The sequence below is a fragment of the Schistocerca cancellata genome, chromosome 9 (genome assembly GCF_023864275.1).
Source record: "Schistocerca cancellata isolate TAMUIC-IGC-003103 chromosome 9, iqSchCanc2.1, whole genome shotgun sequence".
Classification (NCBI taxonomy): Eukaryota; Metazoa; Arthropoda; class Insecta; order Orthoptera; family Acrididae; genus Schistocerca; species Schistocerca cancellata.
This window is the reverse complement of record NC_064634.1, coordinates 444693426-444707039: the sequence shown is the minus strand read 5'-3', so window position 1 is coordinate 444707039 and position 13614 is coordinate 444693426. Positions and strand designations below refer to the sequence as shown.

The 13614-nt window shown below is 39.5% G+C and overlaps 1 protein-coding gene across 1 annotated transcript in view; it reads left to right on the top strand.

Moving 5' to 3' along the window:
- The window catches only part of LOC126101474 (fatty acyl-CoA reductase 2-like), a 229526-nt gene extending 216112 nt beyond the window's left edge, over positions 1 to 13414 (top strand). Inside the window, exon 6 of the mRNA XM_049912124.1 lies at positions 13174 to 13414. Coding sequence (XP_049768081.1) covers positions 13174 to 13414 — 241 coding nt within the window. The remainder of the gene's footprint in view (positions 1 to 13173) is intronic.
- Positions 13415 to 13614: the final 200 nt, after the last annotated feature.

The following is a 13614-nucleotide window of genomic DNA, read 5'->3' as shown; positions in this document are numbered from 1 at the left end:
TCAATAAGTGTTTTGCTGAAATAAATGGCATTCTTAAAAGTACTTCTTCTATGGTATTCAACATTTAAAGTCGTTAAAATAGATCCTGCAATTTTTATTTAATAGCAATCTTTCATTTATAAATTTCTATGTTACATTCACAACACGCAGTTGCCGAGTGACAGGAATCTTCGTCCCTTCGATTCATATGTGTATTCGTATTGTATACTGTAGACTCAGCAGTATGTGGTATGTAATGTGGAAACTACATACCCCACCCCTTAGACAACGAAACTAGCCAAAACCAACTCCGAGGCTGAGGGTACGTAGTTGAGTGCCACGATTTTTTTTTTGTTTTTTTAGTATAATGACGAGTGAGATAGTTTGAGGTGCTCTTACATCATGTAAAATATATAATTTCTTAAAAATTTAAATGAAAAGTATTAATGGTCCACAACAGTATTTATTAGTTCGTTATGAACTGGCTGTCGGGTTTTAAGGTCATCGTCAGGTAATTTAATGCTAAATCGATACTCCACACACCTTCAGCAAGCATTCATAGCTGTAAAAAGTATGCTGTATAGATATGTGACATTTTATAACTGTATCGATACAAAACACAAGCATGATGTAATACCTAAGGACTCTGGTAAAATAAATCTGATACTACAGCATATTCGAACATAGAACTATTTGAGTATACAAACAGAAATGTTCTACAAGTTAGTAATTTCATGGGCTAGTATGTAATATGGACAACTGGTGAATGTAATGAACAGACCAAATAAAGAGAGGGGAAGAAAGACGTCTATGGGATGTGGGCGTGGAACGCTTATAACAAGCTTATTAGCCAATGATGAGGGGTATAATAACTGGATGCTACTTTAATATGGGTGAGTAATGGGACTGATTCTAGTTATTAAGGACCAACTCCGGGTTCTTTGACCGTGGTTTATCATTGGGCAGAATTCAAAGTAATATTAGTTTTCTCCCCTTAGTTACTTTGTGGAGATCGCCCCACTTTACATCATATGAACGACATTTACTCAGAGCATGTTCAGCAAAGGTGGAATCTGTCTTTCTCTGTCTCTAGCTACCTTCATGCTCAGTTAGATTAGTACTTATAACTCTACTTGATTGACCTACATATAATTTGCCACACAGATTACAGGAAATTCTATAAATTCCACTCTGTTCTATAAGTTGATGGTCTTCTCCCAAGTCTATTGTGAACTTCATTTTACTGTGGTGTGAAATCAGCTGTTGAAAAACTTTACTCAATTGCATGGGCGTACCTGTCCACTATCTGGGAGAAGACTCTAGCAACTTTTTGGGCCTAGCCATTGACATCAGGAACCAACAGTATGGATTTAAGACGTACAGGAAAGTAACCTCTGCATCCACAGTAGTACCAGAAAGTTCCCAGCTTCCCTTAAGACATAAACATGCAACCTTCCACTCCATGGTGGACCAAATGCTATCTGCAATTAAAACCAATCCAGACTTTGAATACGAATAGAAAATAAATAAACAAACAGCATAAAGTAATGGTTATAGGCCTACACCTCATTGACAATACACTCAGCAAGAAGAAGAGACAGAGGGTAACAGCTCTCCTTTATCCATTTCAGATAGTACAAAACCACACTGATAACAAATGGGACCTCTATGCTATATATGAACTTCATAGGCTCTTGCCAGAATCCAAAATCCAGGAAATATATTCCAGCTCCTTACACTAGGAATACTGTTGCCCACCTTGTGTTCAACAGCAAAAATCAGATTCCACCTTTAGAACAGGATGGGATCTGTAGAATTTTCTGCAGTCTATGATGCAAATTATGCGTAGGTCGATCAGATAGGGCTACAACCACTAGACTGAGCATGAAGAGAGTTGGAGACTGAGAGAGACCTTCCACCTTCACTGAACATGTTTTGAATGAATTTCATTCATATGATGGGAAATGTGTTCTTCATAAAGGAACTAAATGGAGGAACCTAACATTACTTGACATTTTGTCCATTAATGAACCCAGTCACAGAATTCTGATTTGGTCCTCAGTGACCAAACACAGGTCTGTTACTCATCATTATTAAAGTTGCAGCCAGTTATTATTGCTCTCACCATTGGCTAATAAGCTTTCCATAGACTTTTTTTCTTCCTCTCCCTTTTTTTAGTCTGTTCATCACATTCACCGGTTTGTAAATAAGACACAGCACTCTGTGCCATTACTCATTTGTAGAACATTTCTTTTTATACACTCAAATAGTTTTAGTGTTTGAATATACTTTAGTATAAGATTTATTTATTCAGAGTTTCTTTAGGTGTTACATCATGATTGTTCCGTGTTGATATAGTCATAAAACGTCACATATCTTTGTGCAGCGTTCTTTATAAACCTATAAATTCTCGCTGAAGTTGTGTGGACTAACTGTTTCTTGTTCTTGTGGAACATTAATACTTTGTATTGAAGTTATTAATATGTCTATGTTCCTCAAAGAACTGACAGAATATTCCATAAATATTAACGTTTGTTTTACATTTGGTTTATTCCTTAATAAGGTAATTGGCTACATCCATTGTGCAGCTTATTCTTTGAGTATCAGATCTGATTTGATGAATGTCGTGTTTCATCACATGTTTTTCATGAATATTTTGATATAGTGTATTGGATTTATGTGAATAATGTATGATGTAATGAGAAGATACAGGCAAGAACTTGTTTGTTGTGGATCTCAAACTGTGACACGTGATTAAGAGTGGATACTTTCTATGAAGGAAGGTTCAGTATATGCTGTGAATGTTATGTAGAAGCATTTATGCCAGTTAGGCTTAACCTTTACTTCATGTTATATTTGATGTATCCCTGAATACGTGAGCTTCTTTGATAGAAATCAGGCTTGATGGAAGATAAGTGTAGGCACCATCTGATATGTTATGCGTATTCGTATTTTTCAAAAGTTTTAGTTACAACTGTATGATTCCACAGTTTTCTGGATGAAGAGATGGTTCTGTCACAGTATGATGAAAAGTGAGATTTTATTTGCAGTGGTGGTCTCTCGATCTGTGTGAGATGGGTATACAACGTGAAAGATGCCTCGTTAGGTCGATATTTGAGCCATAGTGAGTATTCTGTGAGGAGGGAAGGAATCTGGTGTGTCACAGCTTACCATCTTAACGCTGGCTGTGTATGTGATGAGTGCAGCAAGCTCAATGTCACTCCTGCCGGGGCCGTGCATATTTCGTCTCTCATTTTCTATGCTATTTCCGACTCCTGCTCTACACAGTGTCTGTGTGAGTGTAGATCTGTTACAATCTCTGGACTTTCTGTGAGAGTTGTTTAAAAAGGTTGGCCATCTAAGAGAAAATTTGTATGTCCACATGATACAAAAGTGAAATGGTCCTTTCGGGTAGCGTAAGAAATAGTGTATTGTGTGGAGGGAAATAATTGTGATTAAGGTCTCGGTATGGATCTCATTTCACTAATACTCGATCAAGATTTACGATGATTATTCCAGACTGCGATGGCCCCATTTCTCTATGCAACAAAGCAAGTATCACTCTACCTTATGTCAGAGATTCACACTTGCATAATTTTGATAGACATGGATTTTTCATCCTGCAATAACTCATATTTGATGTCCGATTAAAGACAATGAAGTAACGCCGTTTACATTCGCCTACTTCAGGTAGTGTTTGAGGCCTTCTTCTGTTTCCGCACGCTGTTCTTGCTTCCTGTAGCTCTGAGTCGCATTTGAACCTCTTTGTCAGCCTTCCGTCTTCTACTGAGGAACACAGATTCCCTAGAGTCTCTTGCGACACTCTGTCCCCGATAGAAAACATTCCAGTTGTTTCTGAAATTTTATCTTTCAGTTAAAGCAATAACTCAATATGTGCCTTAAGAATTTTAAATACGTGCAGTTTATATCTAAGTAAACCATTTCAGTCTTTCTACTAATAATTACCAATTGCGTGAAAGTTTAACGTAGTGACGAAAGCGCAGCACTTTTAATTTTTCTGCTATGTTTTCCACATATGGTAGGTTATATATTGGTTTCAGTGAAGCTAGCCACATTGTAACTGGATATAATGCACAACAAACCTGAATACGTCTATATCTGTAGCCTTTGGCCGTGTTGTGTACTGCTAAGCAAGAAAAAATTTTTAAGGAGAAAGGGCTCACCATTTACATCACTACAGACTTTTAATGCCTGCTTGTGGTGCATGTGAAAATTAATGTAATAGGAGTGTATTCTACAAGCTCATTATCATAGCAACACCGCTATAGAATTATAGTTCAGAAGAGTCCATGTTCACCAATGTTGCTGTAATAACATTTAGCACACTCGACTTTTTTCTTCACTACACTTCCCAGAAAGTTAATAAAATCACGGTGCAAGTTGTAATGGAAGACAAGGACGCGACCAACATCCGCGTATCCAAGGGAACGAAGCCGTAAAGTTGATGAATGGGACTCTGGCTGAGGGTCAGGCGGTAGAAGTGGCGCAGCTCTACCGTTTCTGCGCTGCGGAGGGTCGAACCCAGGAGTAGCCGGCAGAGGGCAGGAGCTGTCTGCGCCGCCTCCCTGGACAGCGCGTGCGAGGTTGCTATCACCATTAACATCTGTAACGACTGCCACGACAAAACCAAAATCTGTATCACCACTGGTTGTTTCTGCTGCTGTGTTAAGACTTTGGCAACTGCATTCCAAGAAGTACCGCACAGCACTGTCATCAGGAATAAAGCTAGGAGTATCTGGTGCGCTGAAAGAACCTCCTGGGACAGGTGGCACAGCGCGGATTAGACTCTCCTCAGCTTGCGGTAGCGATCTGCAAGTGGTCGCGGCTGGCATCTCACTTGCACTGTAGCTCTCAGACACTGGTTGAGCTGGCGCAAGTCACTCTACACGAGAAGAACGAACTCCACGTACCTGGAAACAGCTGTAGGTATAATACCACTGGAGAACAATGATAACATATATGCCCAGTTCATGCCGTGCCACAGGTATTCCAACGTCACAGCAGCTACATGTAGCACGAGACACCCTGCGTACACCAATTCGAAAGAGATTCTTACCGCCCTGCTGGAGAAATTGCGCGACTCCAGGACGCCACTGTCCCCATAAGTCAACAGAGTGACGATCCTCTGGTACTTGTGGGGGTTCCGAAACAGGTCTGCGGCGACCGCCATCACCATGGAGGCGCAGTGTGTCGTCATGTAGGTTACCAACCACAGAAAAGTGATGGAATCCTTTTTTTTTCGCGTTCACAGCTTGCAACCAGTTTACCGTCAGCGCTGTTATTGCCAGGCTCATGACGAGAACAGCAGCTGCGTACAGTGTACCAGCACGTGTCCTCCGTATTTCACACCTCTCAGTGTCCACTGTGAACGGCGTCAGCCCGAAAAACCTGCAGATGGCGTGGTATGGTGCTGCAGATCTTAAGAGGTCTCTTCTATTGGCCAGTTCAACGTCAGCTACCATTCCAGGATACCTTCGTTACCTGTGATAAAAGAAAAAAAGTTCCCCATTTATAGCTGCTTGCATTACTCACAGAATTAATCTAAAAATCTCGACATAAATTTGATTAATAGAGTAAACTCAGTTTTGAGATAGCACTTCCAACATAAATGTGTTTTCCTTAACGAATGTTTTCACAAACCATGATGAAATTGAGCGACGACAACCATGATTAATAAGCGCTGTCATAATTATTCTTTTCCTGAATGTGAAATCAGTACAAAGATATAGCCTACGTAAAAACACCAAAAGTAGACCATCCAGTATAGTTGCCGCATCTCTGCAAATTGCAAATAGTGAAAACTACGATAACTCGAATCACTCACAAGTTGTTGAGTATGATGCGTAAGTAAATCTTGGTTGTTTGCTCATATGTTCATTTAACAAAATTGAGAAGACAGACTTTGCTGTAATACGTTTATTAAATACTACAAGTATTTTTACTGATTCGTAAAAATCACCTATGAAGCACATTGCAAAGTTTATTGTTTTCAGTAACTTTAAGGAGTCTTGGTTATATGACAGACAGAACGTGAAAGATTTAAACATTCTGGTTGAAGTAACTAAATTAATGAAAGTAAATAAGACAGTAATGAAAGAAAGTTACGAGGAAATATTTGATCACAATCGGGAAAATTATAGATGGCGCACTAAATCACTTAGAGATGGAAGCAGTGGTTACCACTTGAAGGACCAGTGTCAACAGTCATAAAGATAACCCAAGCAAACCGAAATCATCTGGAAGAATGGAAATTCATAGAATATTTCTCCCATATACGAGTTTAACAACTCAGATTTCATCTGAAAATTTTTGCCAATGTGGTATGACAGTGAACTGAGCTTTTTTGTTATCATGTTTCCCTGTTAGCATAATGTCGCCTTTTATTTTATTTCTATTTGCGTATATCTTTATACTAAAAAAATTATCGACTAAAGTGGAATCGTAACCATTGTTTTCTACTATATTTCCTACTTAAATTAGATCTAAACAGTTTATTTTACTATGGTGCTCATGCTCAATCATAAATTTGTTTTCATGTGAAATCAAATAATGAAATAATAATAATACACGATGAATAGTTTACTACTCACCACATATAGGAGGCATATAGATGCAGACAGACACAATGGAAAAACGGCCTAAATACTAAGCTTTAAGACAAAGTCTTTCTTGAAAAATGGAAAACACATACATGATCACACAAGCACAACTCACACAGACATGGTCACTGCCTGAGAGTATCAAAGTGCGACTCATGCGAAGTCAGGCTCCATCGTCCAGAGACAGTGGCCATGTCTGTGTGAGTTGTGCTTGTCTGAATGTGTGTGTGTGTTTTCTACTCCAGAGGAAGCTAAAGCTCAATATTGTAGCAGTCATTCTGACAGAGCCACTTTGTGAGTCAACGCTTCCTCATGTTGTGAGTAGCGGTGTATCGTTTCCATACTGTTCATATTTTTGTTTAATTATTCCATTAAGTGAAATATATCTATTTATTTTTCTGATCGGTCTTGCAATATTAATGTTTCATCTACCTATCTCTAGAAATAAAGAATTTTTTAATCCATTTGGGGTGCGTATGATGAAATTAGTGCTCAGTATGGTGTAATAAAATATTAAGTACTGTACCAGCAAGGTAATTTCCCATTACTCATTCTAGTACATGAGTGGTTTATTGAACTGGGAATAGTTGCGGAAGAGTTACGCTTCTAGTAAAGTAATAAAATTGGTCCACAATTATTGCATTTGTATTATGATGTGCGGGTATATCATGTTTGACAATTTTAGTGGACTCACCCACAGGTCTGTTGTTGCACGCGCTGATTTCATCCAACAAAATATGTTTTAAATGGTCTAGGATGTCAACATCTGAGTAAGTATATAAATTACTCTTTTAGTCAGAATGCGAGGCTATTTATACAGTTTGTTACTGGAATGATAAGGTTTGTCTCTTTATGGATATTTGGTAGTGACTGCAATGGTCTTACCTTGGGGCGAAACGTTTTTTTCCTTCCGTCAAGTGAATGTTCCGTATTATTTAGGTATTCTTCATTGGGATCAACATCAGCTGGTTGGCGATTTCTTCTATACATATGCTGTTATTTTTGTTGGAAACTTAAAGATTCTTTTTTTAGAGACTGTCTTGACTACTACCGAATCTCCTTCGAGATTTCCTACCAGATTGCTAGTGTTTATTATTTCATAAATGGCGTCAATGTTTTCTTATTGAGGAAATCATCGGGTATTATAAAATGTTCATGTCGTAAGTTCAAGCTGGGGATAAGCATCAGAACACACACGAGAACACAACGTTGTCACTGCCTACAATAATGCTATAAACTCAACCATTCAGGAGGGTATAAGTTAAAATGCGGTAGCCTTGATATAGCATACATAGCACTGACAGGATGAAAATCGAAGAATCTTGAGTGTGAAACTCATGCTGTTCGACAGATTTATCACTTCTTGATTCCATCAATTTCATAATCAAAGGCATTTTGTGACTAGGAAAATGTTTGTGATCAGAGTCGTATATTAGATAGAATTTCATGTATATTCCCTTGGGGACACAGAATGTATTCATTAACTTAATAGGGAGTTCATCGGAGATAAGCACTTTTTTTGACCCGAAAATAATGTTTCATAGTCAAGTGAAGAACCTTTCCATTAGGTCCATCCCTATGTGTACCCATATAAATACTGAAAATAGTGTCCACTTGCAGTCAGCATGATTTATTACTCCATGCTATGAAAGTCAGTTATATTCGTTGTAATATTATCACCTCACTGTTTCTGTTACTAAGTATTTGGGTCTTGCAGTGTTTACCAGTCTCATTGTACATCAGTACATCTATCTCGCTGTGCTTGCTGACAGTAAGTTGCTCCTATTCAGATCATGACAATAATGACGACAAAAATTGGTCTGAAAGTGAGTCCTGGAACATACTTTTCAAGAAATAGCTGGATAAAAATCATCAGTACTAACATAAAGTCAATACAACAGTACTTAAATGCAGTATGTAGTATAAGATACATTGGTGTAATAACAAGTGATGAAACTGGCGCTTGGAGAATGTTACGTCAACACATAAGCTTCAGGGTAGAGAAAAACAAAGGTAGAAGATAGAACGTCATGCCAAGAATGGCTGTTATGTTAGTAGCTGATGGGAGTTTTAATAACTATTTGTCAATAAATGTATAAGAAAAACAAACAACCCTGACAACATGAAGTGCTGGTAAGAACCTATGGTCGAATCTCGTTAGGTATTTAGAACTAATTGTGTCATGGCTGTATTCCATGTACAAAAGAGCGTCACTGGCCGTTGAAAATACAATGACAGGAAGAATACGAAGTAGCTGCGTTGTAGTTACTGTGCATGTGCAGTGTAACAGGAGAACATGTGATTCTAGAGCTATGTGATTTGCAGACTTGCTAGACGTGACATGTAGAAGGTACAGCTGCAACCTCTAACAGCAACTGATCTTCAATGACAGATACAGGTATGTCAGTAGTGTAGCAGTGGGCATATACGAAACAGAAAATCACTGGCATCAGCAGTGTCAGGTTTCAGCAGATAACATTGTGCTTACTGTGTATATTGAAGGTCATCCCTGCAGAAGGGCGAGGGGACAGGAGTGGTGCAGAGCGGATGAGAGTGGAGGTCTGGCAATTGTGTCGTCATGATCTTGGTCAATAACCTCATGACTCCACTGTTCTTGGACAATAGGGCTCATTTTGTTGTGGGTCCTATATGTACTAATAAATAGACAAAAGACTGAGAAGCGACTCTTCTCAATGTTTTTAGCCTCTGGGTCTCATGTGCTCGACTGACAACACACTTGTGTTGAGAAAGTTAAGCACAGAAGACTTTAACAATTTTATTTGCAGTTTAAATCTATCAGAGAAGTGTACACACAGACCTCTGCGGGGACCATAGCATACTAGCTGACAGCAACTTTTTTAAGTTTTCATTTGTGGTTTGACCTTCTGTTCATTGAAACTCCAGATCTTTATTCAACAAGTGGTCGTGGCATAATAGGAAAACTCAATTTGAATCTCCTACAGCAGTTTGCTAATCTTGAAAGCCACTGTATCTTTCTCGTCATTGGAAGTGTTGAAAAACTTCACACTGCCTCCACTAACTTCAATTCTGTTTTCCATACTCGCTAATTACATGCTCCAAATAATTTACTGGCTTCAATGCAAAATGTCCCATTTCTACGCTTAATGTGAGGCATGATGAATGAGACCTTTTAAAAACTTCCTTCTACCATTGAATTTTCTGATTTATATCCATTGCGAATTCAGTAATGTCATCGACATTCACTATACACTTCTATCGCCTCAATCTCCTCAAAACTCCATCCAACAGTCGTTGAAACGTGATTGATCATTTTTAGAACAACATGGCATTCACTGATACTGGAAATAACCCAAACGAATTATAACCGCAGTTTTTGCTCGGTTCTCCTGTACTACACCTGATTGATAATATTCATGTGGAGAAATGTTTACAATGTGCAAAGTTCTCTAACGTTTCCATAATTTTCGGTACTGTAATCGTACATGCAGTGAGGTACCTGTAATCATACGAGAAGCGATATTTCCTTTCCTATCTGAAGACATCTGAGGCACTGTTACGAATGGTGTACGCTATGGACTTGTACTTTCCTTAGTGATTGCTGGTGAACAACCCTTCCATTACTAGCTATAAGTGGGGTAACCTATATAGCTTATGATGCACAGGTAATTGGTTTCAGACTGGAATCCTGTGATTCGCCAAAGTTGCTGGTAGTGGACCGAAAGGATTAAAAAGCTGCTCGAATTCCACATATTACTTTTCTACTTTTTCCTATTATTCAAAATTTGCCACTTGTGTGCATAATGCATTTATATCAGTGGCTTGCCCTTGCATGGAGTTTGAACTTATCCTGTCTACATCTTCATTGTCTAGAACATCCAAACTGGCAATCAATAATCTTTACAGAGACTCAAGGCCTCAGTATCAAAATTATCTACATTGATCAGCATTACTTGTTCACGATTTGTTTCACATACACACTTCTGCATATAAAACAACGTTATGTACCCAGCTCATCATTCTTCTTCAGTGCTTCTAATACACCCAGTAACTTTGCAGGTAATTCTGTTCCTACATTTACCCACAGTATCTTCCTTGTATCGTGTGGTACTTTATCATATAAACTGAGCCTTAATGACTTTACAATTCCACATATCTTACACTATAGTTGCAAACACACCCTTCACATATTACCCAAACGTACGCAACGATGGAAATTCACAGAATTAGAGGATACAGTCCTCCTATTGAAACCTTAATCGCTATACTAATTTCTTCCAATTCACTGGTTTGACGAACAGAATCAGCCAGGTTCTTCAGAAATTCTTCACTGACCTTCCATGGCACATTAGAGAGTCTCTATTGCACTGTGTTCTGCTTCCTGTAGAACGGTTTCATTTGCTCAACATATCGCTGCACTGGTAGGTATTAACGTTGCTCCTTGATATTATATGTACAATATTTTCGACAGACTCATTCTGCTTTCATGCTACGATATTGAAATGTTTTCGATAGAATCTAACAGTATCATCATTCTGAATACGTTGTACCAGGCCCTTCTTGAGTTCTTCAAACCCAGTTTCTTAAGCCATCATGTTAAGGTAATGTGATGCTCTGTAATAATTGCTCATCTGCCTAGAATCCCGTCTTTGGCGTTGTTGATATATTATCCTCTCCTGCCTCTCCAGAAGATGATTAACCAACTCAGCGATAGCCGAATCTACATGGCAGCAGTAAAAAAGACTAGATTATATCCCCTTTTACAGCCCTAAACTCTCTATGCATATCTGTATTATCTCCTCTCAGATGAGCTACCTATTGCTACAAGAAATGATCTGCTTTCTGAGTGGTAACAATCTGTGTTCCTCACTCATACACTGAGTAGTTTTTATACAATAAAGAAAACGAAAGGGGAAAAGGTAAATATGTCGGATGGTAACACTGAAACACTACTTCTAATATTTGTGTCTGATCATAAGCCTCTTGGACTCAAATGGCTGCCTAGCATTGTGACCATACGTAGAAAACGTACAGCACATCGCCGGGGCTAGTTATGTACAGGAGGCTCTGTGGACTTACAGTTTAGATTGTGCACACCATACTGATCACATCCCTCCGTAGTGCTCCTCAGCAAGTGACTCTGGCATTCTACGAGAAGCTACACACAAATTCCAATGCCAAGCGAGGCGTTTCACTGTCCCCATGAGAATGGGAATGAACAACCTCAGGACAGACTCTACTGTAATGGTGACGATGTACGTGTTCCTTCCGACTGTATTCGCCAAAAAATACTTGTATCGTCAGCTGTGACGGCGGCTCCAGCACCCCTCATGTCAACTGCAGTGGGGCATTGGGATGGTGATTAAATCAAGTACCCCACTACAAGCTGTAGTGATTATGAGCGTTGTTTACACGAGTGGAGGATCTGAAGCTAGTAATATGTCCACTGATAGTAACTGTTCTCCTATGTTAAAGCCTGCGAAGAGTTTTAGTAATAACTGTATCTCGCTGAAAGTGTCAGAGAAACTCACAAGCTTCAATAATGTAGTGAGGTAGTGAATAAAGTAAGATCAAGTTTTATTAGATATTATGAACTTATTGTATCATGACCATACACCAAGTGCGAAAAGTATACTGCTGGACATTAAAAATAGAGTAACACAAAGCATAAGAAAGTATTTAACTCTGTTTATAGTGCGACAGTACGTTTACAGTACGTCAGAGGAAAACCTGATGAAATATTTTCATTGTTTGAGGACAGACAGAGTGCAGCATAGCTTCTGTACGGCGTTTGTACTCAGGTACGCCGCTGCCGATTATGATAATGGTGAGTGCTGTTTGGCCACGGTGCAGAAATGGAGTCACGTGCATACCGGTCAGTAAGTGTGAAAGTTATTTGCTGTGAATAGAGAGTTCCCACCTAAAAAAATTACACCATAATCAACAGCAACAGCACAGCACGAAGAAATCGCGGAAGCAGAAATATGCTAAGTAAAACTAAACTACTGGGACAAATATTGGAAAGATTTCCTAATACTAAAAGATCTTCATACTTGAAAACAAAATGCTAATCCGTTCATCATAATGATAATGCTCTATTTTAAACTTTTATTTCAAAAGAACATAAAACTCACAGGAAACCGTACGCTTTACATACTTCGCAAAAATTATACGATTCAAGCCTCTTACGATTACGCAAATTGGAAGGAAAAAAACGAAGTTACCTAAACTTATTTCATGTCTGACACACGACTACTCTCCGCTCTACAACTGAGCCAAAGACTCATAAATTCAGAGATACCGCAGTCACTGTCGTACGTCGGCTATTCCACACATGTCCCACATGACTGCTTCACTCTCACAACATGAAATTTTCACTCATTCTGAAACCACCCGAAAATAAATGTCCAGCACACCTATAAAAGTCCATCTCGAAGGAAATGTGAAAAAGAACATTAATTTATTTATTCAATTAGTTATAGCATTTGTGTTTTTGCCATCAGCAGCGTGTGTCAGACGTCGGCCTCGGAGTGTTAGTGACGTGGTGAACTCAGTAAGCAGCCTGCACAGACTGCGCAGTTTACACCAGCGGCAGGCTGAGGGGAGGTGTCGCGGCGTCAGCACTTGGGCAGGCGGAGAACAGCCAAGTCAGGCCCCTGGGCCGCGATCACGCTACTCTGGAGGCGAGGAGAAGCAGGCACGATGCTGTGAGTGTGCTGAGGTGTCCCGGTCTGGACAGCAGCGACAATGGCCTGCAGAACTGGAGTGTGTCGCCACAAGACAGCACAAGACAGCGTGCAATAGGGATGCAACATCTCTCCGGAGTGAGCCAGTGAGTGCTCCCCAGGCTGCAGGCAACAGTTCGACACTCTGCAGCATCAAGCCTAGGTCCTGCTAGTAGCAGCTGGTTGGAGGCCACGTCTAGTAGCGGCAGCTAGATGAACCATACCATGAAGGTGAGTGGCATGGAGCATTTCTCGAACTATGCTGGCAGTGGCTGATACTGCCTCTGGCCAAAATGTGGCAGCATTAGCGG